General features: G+C 34.4%; 1 protein-coding gene across 2 annotated transcripts; it reads left to right on the forward strand.

Moving 5' to 3' along the window:
- The first annotated feature begins 2,539 nt into the window (after nucleotides 1-2,539).
- On the forward strand, nucleotides 2,540-6,981 carry LOC103721748 (pentatricopeptide repeat-containing protein At4g01990, mitochondrial-like). 2 transcript variants are annotated; one of them, XR_606349.4, is made up of 3 exons: nucleotides 2,540-3,020; nucleotides 5,520-6,598; nucleotides 6,748-6,981. XR_606349.4 is itself a non-coding variant. In XM_008812071.3 (2 exons), exons 1-2 carry the CDS (start codon nucleotides 2,742-2,744, stop codon nucleotides 6,528-6,530), a joined length of 1,290 nt encoding a protein of 429 aa, XP_008810293.1. In that variant the 5' UTR covers nucleotides 2,540-2,741; the 3' UTR covers nucleotides 6,531-6,720. The 2 variants fall into 2 exon arrangements, 1 of the variants encoding a protein (XP_008810293.1); XM_008812071.3 differs by lacking the exon at nucleotides 6,748-6,981 and having other exon boundaries at nucleotides 5,520-6,720.
- Nucleotides 6,982-12,459: the final 5,478 nt, after the last annotated feature.

Consider the following 12,459-nt stretch of genomic DNA (forward strand, 5'->3'; position numbering starts at 1 on the left):
ATGTGCTATATATATTAATGTAAGATGGTTGATTATTGAGTTAGTACTAGATGGCATGAGAAACTATGAGCAGGCATTTGATAAGTGTCCATTTTTTCTTAGAGAGATTCATTGTCAAGTGTCCCATTTTTCTAGAGAGATTCACTATAATTAGGATTTAAATCTTTAGTACTTAAAAAAACAAGTTCTGATTTTGATCGTACTTGTGGAAATGTCTAAACTATCCTCCCTAATTTGATCAAAATCTTATACTCTTATTGAATTAATTAGCTCATATGAATAAGAATTATACCCAAGCAGCTCGCATAAATAAGAATTGTACACAAAGAGTAATACTAGCTATATCTATAGTATTGTAATTATAATTACACAATCTTAATAATTAGCTATCTATCAATTGTACTAGGTATCTGATCCAATTACATGCTTAAAAATTTTGTTGGTTACATGCTTAAAAATTTTGCTGGATACAGGGCTAGATTTTAAATTTTTCCAGATCCATATCTAGATATCCAGTAAAAAACACCTAAAAACCATTTATATACCACATGTAGAGGAATTGAAACCTTTTTGTTTAAAATATATAAAAATATCAATATATTCTTATATTTGCGTATAATATTTTCCTTACATGTTTTTTAAAACATAGATAATTCAAGATTTTTTATTTTTGTTGTAGTTAAAGAGTAGTAGTGGTATCATATGTATAAATTTTTAATACTTCTATAGTATATTTTGTTTAAATAATTTATAGTTTTAATATATTTTAAATACAAAATTTATGCCAAATTAATGATCGAGATCCTTGGCCAAATCGATTTCCGTGCAAGTTTAATAACTACACTTTAGGTTGTTACTTGTTTGTTGTGCATCACATATGATCTCGATGGTAGATTCTGTTTACATCTTTTATATTAATTATGCTTAAAGTTCATTTTATATTTGAACAATAACGAATTTATATTTGCATTTGGATAGAGAAAATATGGATCAATTTATATTCAACTTGCATCCATATGAATATGTTTAACATCTGATTTGCATCGCTATCCTTTTAGAACAAACATGGATAATAATTTGGGTATCTGTTTAATATTCATATATGCATTTATATTGATATGAATATGGATATATTGATATAAATATTGATATATTGATATGAATATTGATATATCTGTATTCTACCCATTTTCAGCCTTATATTCAGAAAGAAGAATTCAAAAAAAGGCTAACATCACTGGCAGAAGAAATAACTTTCTATTGAAAAAGCCACCATTTAGTAATGCAATAACTTTACAAATATCCCTAGCATGTCTGTTTTGCTTTTTGCAAGAAAAGCATCCCCTGTATCGGCAAACAGCTTTTTGCAGCCTGTTTTGAGAAGAAAACGGTTAAATTCTTTTCTTCTGGAAAATGCCAAGGTTGCAAACGGTTAAATTCTTTTTCTTCTGGAAAATGCCAAGGTTGCATTTGGAGATTTTCAGATTTAAAAGTTATTATTTCATTTTCTTCATGAAGTTAAAAAAAATTATATTTTAAAATCTGAGATTTTTGAGCAAGTCTTTGACTATTAACAATTGAAAGTTCAAAATGCAAAATCTGAAAGTATCAAAGAGAGGAAAAAATGAATTTAATTTTTTTTTCTCAGGATAGAAATCTTCAATTTTATGATTTTGGGACCTCTTTAGTATCTTACCACACAAGTAAACACTGCATATTACCAACTCATGATTAGCAATTTTAAGCGATGTGATTTGTTTAGTATACCCCATATTAAGGATCCCTTGGTAAGTAATATTTTGTGTTTTGCAAAATCATTCTTCACATTGTATCATAATAAGATGAGCATCAAGAATTGTTGTGTACCAATTTTGAACATATAAATTTTATTATAATCATTATAGAAAAAGGGTTTTCATGTGCATTGCATGTGGCATTTGCTAAGTAAGCATAATTTAGATAGTTTGTCCATGTGCATGGCATGGGCATTTTACTAGTTTGAATCAAATCTGGTTAACCTTTTCAAGCTATAGAAGAAGGAGAAGCTGCCTTTGGTTTTCTTTGCAGCAAAAAAGGCTTGGACGGTGATCCGAAAAGGCAAAGCACCATGATAGATCTCATTTCTCATTCCTTAATACAGAATTGTTGGAGAACGAAAGCAAATCTATATTTGACAAGGTGACATATGTTTATAATGAAGTTAATAGTGTTGCAGATTAGGTGATATCATATATGACCAATCTCATGGGGCTACATCATGGAATACTATGATAGATATTTTCTCTAATTTTTTGAATATTTTATTTTTTAATTTTTGTGGATGTATGTATAATAGATTGGTATAATAAATCTGATTTTTTTTTTTTTAAAAAAAAAAGGCAAAGCATTAGTGTGGTAGATCATCTGGTAACGTCTCTGGTCTAAACTGGCTCGACCCGAACCAACGCACGATAAGATCAAGCTGTGATCCGACCCACCCTCGGCCCGGTCCGACAGCTCCGGCTGACACGATACCACCGGTCCATTTATCTTGGAGCAATCCCGCTCGGTCCCCTTCTATCATCCTCGCCGTAGTCGGGCGGCGAAGCGCCAATCCAAACGCCGGCGAGTGCTCTCCAATAAAATCCTGCTCCTCTCTCTCTCCCCCCTTTCCAACCTTCCCGAAACGACCCAGAGGTACGGTTTCTCGACCTCGTCCTCCTCCCGGACCGACCCAGAAACCCTACCTCGCTCCAAGGACCATGGCGAAGAACCCGATCCGTGCGCCGCCATGGTGGCCGGCGGTGCTCAGAAGACTCACCACCGCATCGGCGTCGGAGATGAAGGCGCAGGCGGCTAGGGAGGAGGCGGAATGGAAGCCGCTGTACCGCCGGCTGTCGGCACTAGGCGGCGCCCCAGAGGGGAGAGTGACGGCGACGCTGGATCAGTGGGAGATGGAAGGGTGGAGGATGACGGCACTCCAGCTTATGAAGCACATCCGCGAACTCCGCAAGTACCGCCGCCACGAGCACGCCCTCGAGGTGAGGCCAAATCTTCTCTCTCTCCTTCCCCATCTCCCAGCCATATTATTTCATCGTTTAATCCGATTAAAAAGCTTCTTTTTTGGTCTCAGATCGTCTTGTATTCTTGAACTTAACCTTGATAGGTGTTGCATGCTCGAAATTGTATTGATAATTTTTGGTTAGATTACAAGTGCGATATGATCTACATCAGTATTTTAATTTCTAGCTATCTTTCATTTGGTTGGAGTTTGTTTCGATAACTCTCAGAATTGGGGCGGCTAAAAGAAGGTTCTTTTTGAGGTCTGAGATCATATATTTCTGTGGCCATTATCACTTCAATATAATGAACCGAGTCAAGTGTTTGTGCTTTTGTATCATGCTTATTTAGTTTTCAGTGTGATGATCCCATATTTAGAGTTTGTAACCTGTATTTGTGGGTAGTTTATAAGTGGATTGTATGTTTAAGAAGTTACTGCTTAAATGTGGATGAAGTGAGTCAAAGTTAGCTTGCTTATCAAATTAAAACAATTGTAAAATAGTTTATTTTGTTACTTGTAATTATGATTACATACTTAATAATTACTAGAAGGATGGTAATATAACCATGTCCCTTTAGATGTCATTTTGTATTGAATAAAATTCCCTGATTGCTTCATGGATGCTACTTTTGCTATCATATATGAAGTGGTAACCGTGGCTTCTCTCCCTGAGAGTAAAACATGATTCACTTAGCACTCTATACTTCTGGGAGTAAAGCAAAAGCTAAACTACTTATATCTGAAGAACAGATATACAAGAAGTTGAAGCTCAAGATATTTTCCTTGCTAAGCATTAGTTGCCATGGAAACAAAAAATGTTCTCTTTACTAATCTACCCTTTTGTAGATAGTGTGAAGTAGTAAACAAATAAATAAATTAGACTATGATTGATACCCTCATGTAGCTCTATACAGCAGCTGATAATTACAAGTATGGATGTTTCATATATCTCTGTTCTATTAGTTGGTACATTTCTGATTTTTCTGATTCTCCAGACAAACTTTTACCTCTCTCTCGTTCTCTCTCTAAAAGCATCAGTAAAGCCAACCTGGTTGACTCCACCAGCCCTCATACTTCAATTTGTATACCATCTGGTTCCGCAGCCGCATTCCTTTCTTGCTAGGACTCTTCTATGTGATTGTATGGTTAATAAACCTCTTATACGGTCTCTACCTCCGTCATCCCTTTTGTATGCCTCCTTTCTAGCCCCATTGCATGAGCCTTATCATATGCTCCATCTGTCCATGGTTTTATTATTATTCTCAAAAAAAGCATTCCTCATGCATGGCATTGATGTGATTTATTTTCCCCATTGCTATGTCTGTTGGCTCGCATATGTATTATCATCTGCACCAAACACCACATTCTTCATCCTTTATATTCGTTCACTCTTTGAAAATCTTTTACTTCTTACTCTTTTATAGATTTTCAATTTCTTGTATTCAGCCTTCATTTTGTTGACTGCCTCTTAGGCCTCTAGCTTCCAGGACCAAGTATCTTAGGGCATTTCATTTTTAATCCGTTGGCTTTCTAAGCACATCATATATTTTTTTCCCCTCACAACATATTTTCCAATTAATTTAGATGTTACTTCACATTCCATTGCATGTATCTTTGTTCCAACTCCTGTTGGCTTTAGGTGTCTGCGCTTTGAATGAATTTAAATTTGCCTTAGTTTACTCTTCACTTGATTTGTTCACTTAATTAGTAAAATCCATTTGGGACAGTACATTATATGTGTTTCTTGAGACATGCCTTTTATCGTTCTATGTGTTGTCCCATCTTTATGTGATTTTTATGTTTTGAGACATTTTTAACATATGCCTGTCATCTAACCTTTTCTTGTTGCCTATTTGTTTGTTAGGCTGTGAAAGGAAATATGAATGTAATTATAGACAACTTGCAGTTGCCAAATCACATATTTGGGACATGCAAGATCACCATATTGTTTTAGGATCTTTTGAGTGCAATGCAATCCATATTGGGCAGGGCAAGCTTTGTATAATTTCTTCTAGAAACAAATATTACAAAAAAAAAGAAATTTATGGGAAGATCAACAGATTCCCGTTCTATGCAACTTCTGTTGCTGTTCCATTTTAGGAATCTTGGATTTCAGGGAAGTTGACAAGGAAGTATTCTTTTATCATTGATTATCTGTTTTTTTAAGAATGTTGTTGTCGTATTTATTTATAGGTGCTCCTTTTTCTAATGTCAAAACAATTTTTGAACCACCACTACTACATGTATATTAAATTGTTTGAAAATAGTATATTTCTTATATCTATATATCTATATATCTATATATTTATCATTGAAACTAGTACCGATTTGTCATTGCTAACTAGTTCCGATTTGTCATTGCTATCCTGTATCGATTTGTCATTGCTATCCATCCTTTTTTCTTTAGTTTTTCATCTTTTATTTTAATTTTTCATGATTCTTAAGGTCACATTTTTATTTCTGACTGACTTCTTGATAGATGATGCATTGGATGGAAAAGAGAAGTATGGAAATGCCAAATGGCTACCATGCAGTACGCTTAGATCTTATATCAAAAGTCAAGGGAGTAAGATCTGCAGAGGAGTATTTTTCAAATCTCCCAGAACCTGCCAAGAACCAGCGAACCTATGGAGCTCTTTTCAACTGTTACTGTTCAGGAAAAATGACGGACAGGGCCGTTGCCCTCTTGGAGAAAATGAAGGAACTGAAGTTTGCTTCTAATGTTCTCATCTATAACAACCTAATGAGTCTTTATATGAAGTTAGGCCAGCTGGAAATGGTCCCAATCTTATTCCAAGAAATGAAGGCGAGTAATGTCCTGCCAGATAGTTGCACATATAGGATCATAATGAAAAGCTATGCCTCAGTGAGTGACATGGTCTCTGTTGAGAGAGTTACACAGGAAATGGAGGAAAGTCGAGGTGCCTCAGATTGTCTTACATATTGTCATCTGGCTTCACTCTATAATTCAGTTGGCCTTTTTGAGAAAGCTGAGACTGCCCTCAAGAAGGCTGAATTAGTCTTGGGCAGCCACGAGTTGTCACCATTCCGTTTGCTTATAAGCTCATATGCTGCCGCTGGTAATCTATCAGAGGTCAGCAGGGTCTGGAATTCGTTTAAAGCTAGGGTTCCAAGGCCTACTAACACGAACTATCTCATCATGCTTCAGGCTCTTAGAAAACTAGATGATATGGATGGACTGAAGCGATGCTTTGAGGAGTGGGAATCTGGCTGTGTGAACTATGATATAAGGCTGGTGAACACAGTCATAGAAGCATACTTAAGAAAGGGTATGGTGGATGAAGCCAAACTGCTCCAGGAAAAGGCTGACCAGAAGGGTGAATGGTCTGATGTGCACACTTTTGTGCTGTTTATAGATCATTATTTGAAGAGTCGTGAACTAGAGTTGGCTCGGAAATGTTCAAAGCTTGCAAATTCTATTGTGAAGAAAGGGTGGTTGAAAACTGTGGAAACAGATGATGTTTCCTGAATTGTAGGAAAGCATGTGGCTCAGAAATGTTTTCTTTTTTTTAATATGAGGCATCCACAATATTCAAGGTGATTCCAATCCTAATTCAAATAAAAAGGATCTGTATTATTGAGTTCTTTTTGGAATATTTAAAGCATCTAATGCCCAAAAAAAAAAATTTACTCTGCATTCTGGCATTAGTTTCATCACAGTAACATAAGTTGGTTTCTTTTAGCAGTTGGTGAGTTTGATCTATGTGATGGGGCCATTTGATGTTTGGCGCGTGGGATCTGGTTGGCGCTCTAGCTTATAATGTATCATTGATCTGCTGTTTGTAAGGGTTGTGAACCGGCTAGCAAAAGCAGCTAATGCCAGCCTGATCTTAACTCTTTTGATGGCTTGAAGTTCTGGCTTAATGTATGACCTAATCCAGTCCTGGAGCAATTCCATGAATTCTAGCATGTCTACACTATATCTATAATCATGACTTCTTTTTTTTTCTTTCTTTTGCCCAAGAGAGAGGAAGATACCTATATCCCAATACTTGGGGATGTAGCTTACAAGGCTTGAATCTAGAATGTTTGGTTGCTTATCAAGTGACCCCCAACTCATAATGAGCATGACAGGTTACAATTGGAGCTTGGCCTATTATTGATATCCAATACAGGCCTTGTTTGGTAATGTTGGAGGTAGTATAGTTTTTGTTGGCACAACTTTGGATAGTAGAGCTTTTGCTAGTTGATTTTTTATAATTTTCTTTTTGTTGTTTGGTTACTGTATTTTTGAGATGATATGGAACTTAACATATGTTTGGTAATCTAACTAAAAATAATCTTTTTAGTATCAAAAAATAATAAAAAAATATCACATAGTGCTTTTAATTATTTAATTACCTTTAATATCAAACATTGTTATTATAAAATATTCTTAATTTATAAATTATTTATTGTTTTATTTTAGTCTACATAACATAATAATTAATAATTTTTCATAATTATTATAAAGTATAATAACAGTTTTATAATATTATTATGTTATAATAATATTATTATAACATATTATTGAGATATAATAATATAATTTTACTGAAATATAGTATAATATAATTATATTTTACTACCATATTATGTTGTTATTATTATTATTATACTATCAAAAATTGTTATTGTAAAGCATTACTAATATATAAATTAGTTCTATATTTTAATCTAAATAATATAATAAATAACATGATTATTTTTTGGACAATTATCAAGTTACCTGGAATATTACGATAGCAAATTGAGTAGTTCTTGAATCTAATAGCAACAAAAATATTTCATTTTGCTCATCCAAATACAAAATGACGATAAAATTGTTTATAGATTTACAATCATAATAGCAACATAAATATTTACTAACATTTCTCAATATCTATGTTATCAGCATAATACCTTAAATAAATAAATTATTGATACACAAGAATAGTCCTAATACGATCACAAGGTTATTCAATGTTTGACTTTGTTCCGCACTCTTTTCTTCTGTGCTTCATCAATCATAGAACGATGAGCAGAGAGTAACTCCTCACCATCATCCTAAAGTTGAAATTCAAGATCCTTAATTATATAATTATAGCAATAGAAAGATATCAACTTAATCGATTATAGTAATAAAAAGTATTTTAAATTAATTTTAAAGAAAACTTCAATTGCGAGGACTCAAAATCCAGTATCTCAAGTAAAGGTTTTGTCTTAAAAGTTCCAAATTTGAGCTTTTCTCTAGGAGATTTTTCCAATTTTTGGAGGTAGTAGAAAATTATTTCTAAATTTTTATCAAACATCTCAATCACCCAAAAAAGCTTGTGTCCCTCCAAGAAATGCTTTTTGACCTGCTCAAAGTAATGCTAAATGGAGCCATGTTGTCTTACCGAATTTAGTCTAATGATCTAGTGGTTATTAAATGTCCATAGGGATTTTTCTATTGTGTTAAAGATATATTTAGTTAGTCCAAGGATGCAAGAAAGAAATGTTGGTAAATTTCAAACAACATAAGGCTTGGGAAGATATCCTGGCTTCTACAATGAAAGAATCTAGGAAATAATAAGAGCTAAAACTAAAAAATTAAGAAAGAAATCAGTCAAGTTTAGAAAATAAGGATTTAAGCTTATGCATCTCTTCTATTGATTGATATAGATATTAACACGAGTAGTCTCTCCTTTTTTCCTAAATAGCTCTTATGTTCCTGCTAGAATCTCTATTTTTTGTTGAACAGATTAAATATTTAACATGAACTCATGAACTCAGGAGAACAAGCGGAGCAAACTGATCAGACCAAGCAAAGCCATACCTAGATCATACTGAATTACTCACAAAACCAAAGAGGATCAACTCTTGAATCAAAACAGAGATTTTCAATAACACCATTATTCTTTTAAAGATATAAAGATTGAATTTTTTTCAATTTAAAATAATAATTATTTAAAAAGCTTATTGCTATTACTATTATACTAAAAATAATGGCAGTATCAAAATAATAATAATAATAATAATAATAATAATAATAATAATAATAATAATAATAATATCATCATTTACCTAAATCATTATTAATAACATAAAGTATTTTTCACTATTGACCAAATAAAATATTATTATTTATACTTGCCATAAAATTCGTAGTGGGAAAGTATATTTTATTGAGTCAACAATCCAAATATTGAAAAAAGAAAAGAAAAAAGCGGTTAGAAAATATCGTTGCAACGGCCGTTATTTTGGACCGTGGTTGAAAACCCTAGCCCCCTTCCCTAGCCGTCATCTCTCCCGCTATTCTCCCGCGCTGCTGCTGCGAGGAGCCCCTTTCTCCGTCGAGATCTCCACGGTGCCTTCAACCCGTGGCCTCCACCTACGATCTCCTTTCTTCTCCGTAATCTTAACTGTCTCTCTTTCTCTCTTACTGAAAATGGCTTATAATGGCCTTGTGAATCTATTGTTATTCTTAAAGGAACTATTGTTTTTATATTTAAGTGGAGTAATAACTTGCTCATATTCTTATTTGTATGGTTTATGCCCTATTTGGAAGAGCTTTTGGAGAGCTAAAAAACACTTTTTGTGTCACGCCCTTGTCTGTACCGGGCACGTGAGGCACCCAGTGCCCATATAGGGGCCACATGAGGGGGAACACGGGACTCCCCTATCAGATATTGTCCGGTTCCAGGGCCCGCACGTGCGCACACGTACCGCTCAGACCCCTTTCCAATTTTGTTTTCCACCCAAAACGTATCTATAGGATTTGGAGACACCCGCCTCATATGCCTAGGCTTTTAAATGAGTCTAGTCGATGTGGGATCTTTCATTCACCCATCCTCGGACTAGAACCGTCCTCAGCTCTGATACCAAATGTCACGCCTCTGCTTGCGCAGGGCACGTGAGACACCCAGTGCCCACGTGGGAGGCACATGATAGGAGAACACGAGGCTCCCCTGCCAAATATTATTTGGTTCCGGGGCCCGCACACGTGCCGCTCAGACTCCTTCCCGATTTTGTTTTCCACCCAAAACGTATTTACAGAATTTGGAGACACCTGCCTGATATGCCCAAGCTCTGAAACGAGTATAGTTGATGTGGGATTTTTCATTCTGACCCTCCAAAAGTACTTTTAGATGAAAAAGAGTATTTGGTAAAAATTTTGGAAAGCTATTTTAGCTTTTCCAAAAAGCTAAAAATAGCTTTTTGGAAGAAGCTCCATTTTGGAACTTTCCGAAAAACCTGTTTTGAACTTTGTCGGAAGCTATTTTTTTGACCAAAATACCCATAATAAAATATAATAATTACATACTTTGTCCCTTTATAAACCTAAAAATTCTGTGGAGCCCTAATAAAGAATCCTAGCCGTGGATCAGACTCCCTTCCGTGCAAGAAAAGGTATTCTTGTTTTCTGTTATTGTATTATACTATAAATATAATATTATATTACATTATATCATAATACATTAATATGTTATGTTAAATAATTTAATATTATGTTATATTATGAAAAATTAATGTACGCTAATAATTATAATATTTTATACCTTTATTATTGTATTATACAATAAATATAATATTATATTATGTTATATCATAATACATTGATATGTTATGCTAAATAATTTAGTATTATATTAAATTATTATGCTATAGTATATAATATTATATTACTATATTATAATAATATTATATTACATTACAGTAATATTATAGTATATCATATATTTATGTATTAATATATGTTATATTTTTTTTATGCTCTGTTATATAATACAATACAATGTCTTTTATGGTAATTTTGTTATACAGAAGTACTTTCTCAATTTGTTTACCAAATACTGTTAAAGTGTCACAGCACTTTAGAAATATATATAGTTACCAAATAGCAAACAACTTTTTATAAAAACTCTACTTTAGAAAGCTCTACTTCCAACAATTTTACTTTTAAAAGCTCTACTGCCAACAGTTCAAAGGCTATGATAAGAAGATCTTGGTTTAAAATCTCAGATTAAAGCTATTTAAATCTAGTAGTTAAGATCCGTATGAGGTGCGGGGTTTTCATCAACTAACAGGATAAAAGGGGATTGAGAAAGTGTAGGCTAGGATTTAAAGAGGATATATTTCCTAGATTATGTTTCTTTGGATGGTTGGGACGAAGGGATCCAAAGGATAAAGAGTTGAGTTGAAGGATGAAAAGGAGTGTTAAATGTAAGAAGGGGTTAGGTTAATTCCTTCCTCTTGGAGTCATAACATGGAGGAGGCATGGAGAAATAGGATTTTATGAGGAGAAAAAAGAGATCTAGTGGATGAGGATGAAGTGGCATAAATATGATTTAGACTAGATCTAAGGAGAGCCTTAAAGGTTAAATTGGTTATTCAGGAAAGGTGTGAGGGTAAAACAAAGACATAAACATCAAATTAATGCATGCCATGGATTTGGTATATAGGAAGGAAGGGTTTGTAACAGAGAAGATATCTCCATTAGCCTTATTTGAAGTTGGGATCTAGTGCAAGAATAGTTGTACAGGGGAGTGTTCCTTCATTGGACATGTGGCTTATAGAAAGACAGTGAGGGATCAAGTTAGTCATCGAATAATGTGACAAAAAATGGGGTGGAGGGAACTAGGGTGTCACTTGACACATTTAAAGACAAGTGATCCTAAGAGAGGTGTTGATGAAGGCTAAAAGGGTGGTTATGGCAAGATGAATACCCCATGTGCTGGAATATCTTTATGTTGTGCACCTATGGTAAAAAGGGGGGTGAGGATATCAAGGGTGATTTTGGTGTAGCTATGAAAATTAGTTTTAGCCTAAGGCTATATTATGTTGAATCCAATTTAGATGCAAATGTAGGTTTTTAGGTCTTTTATGTTCATGTTGATGCGGGACAACTGCAGGGGGTGAAGGAAAAAGGAAGAAGAAGAGAAGAGAAGCGAAGGAAGAAGAACTAGGCTTCTCACCTGGCTCTGGCCATAGCTTCGCACCAGAGTTTCAGAGAAAAAGAGGCTAATTTCATTCAATCATTCGTTAACCCTAGACAAGTGCATGAACCCATATATATAGGATCAAGAAATAATAAAAAGACCCCTACAAAGAAAACAATCCAAAAAGACCATAAAATGACAATATACAAACAAGCCCGGTCAACATAAAATAAATAAAATAAAATAACATAAAATTAATTCAGCCACAACGAAATTGGCTGGACTATCTTCCTGTGATGACCATGGCTCCACGTAACAGGCGGTCCAGTGCTCGTGTCCGCACGACATGTATTGTATTTGGCCTTGGGGTTAGGCTATTTGGACTTGGATTAGGCTAGGGTCTGGAAGATAGGAATAGGATCAGGTAAGATCAAATTGAATCAGGTATGATCAGGTAATATTGGGTAGGATAGGGTATCTAGGCTTTGGTTGGATTGAGTAGGATTAGCAATGGTTGGA

This window comes from Phoenix dactylifera, chromosome 18 (assembly GCF_009389715.1).
Source record: "Phoenix dactylifera cultivar Barhee BC4 chromosome 18, palm_55x_up_171113_PBpolish2nd_filt_p, whole genome shotgun sequence".
Lineage (NCBI taxonomy): Eukaryota > Viridiplantae > Streptophyta > Magnoliopsida > Arecales > Arecaceae > Phoenix > Phoenix dactylifera.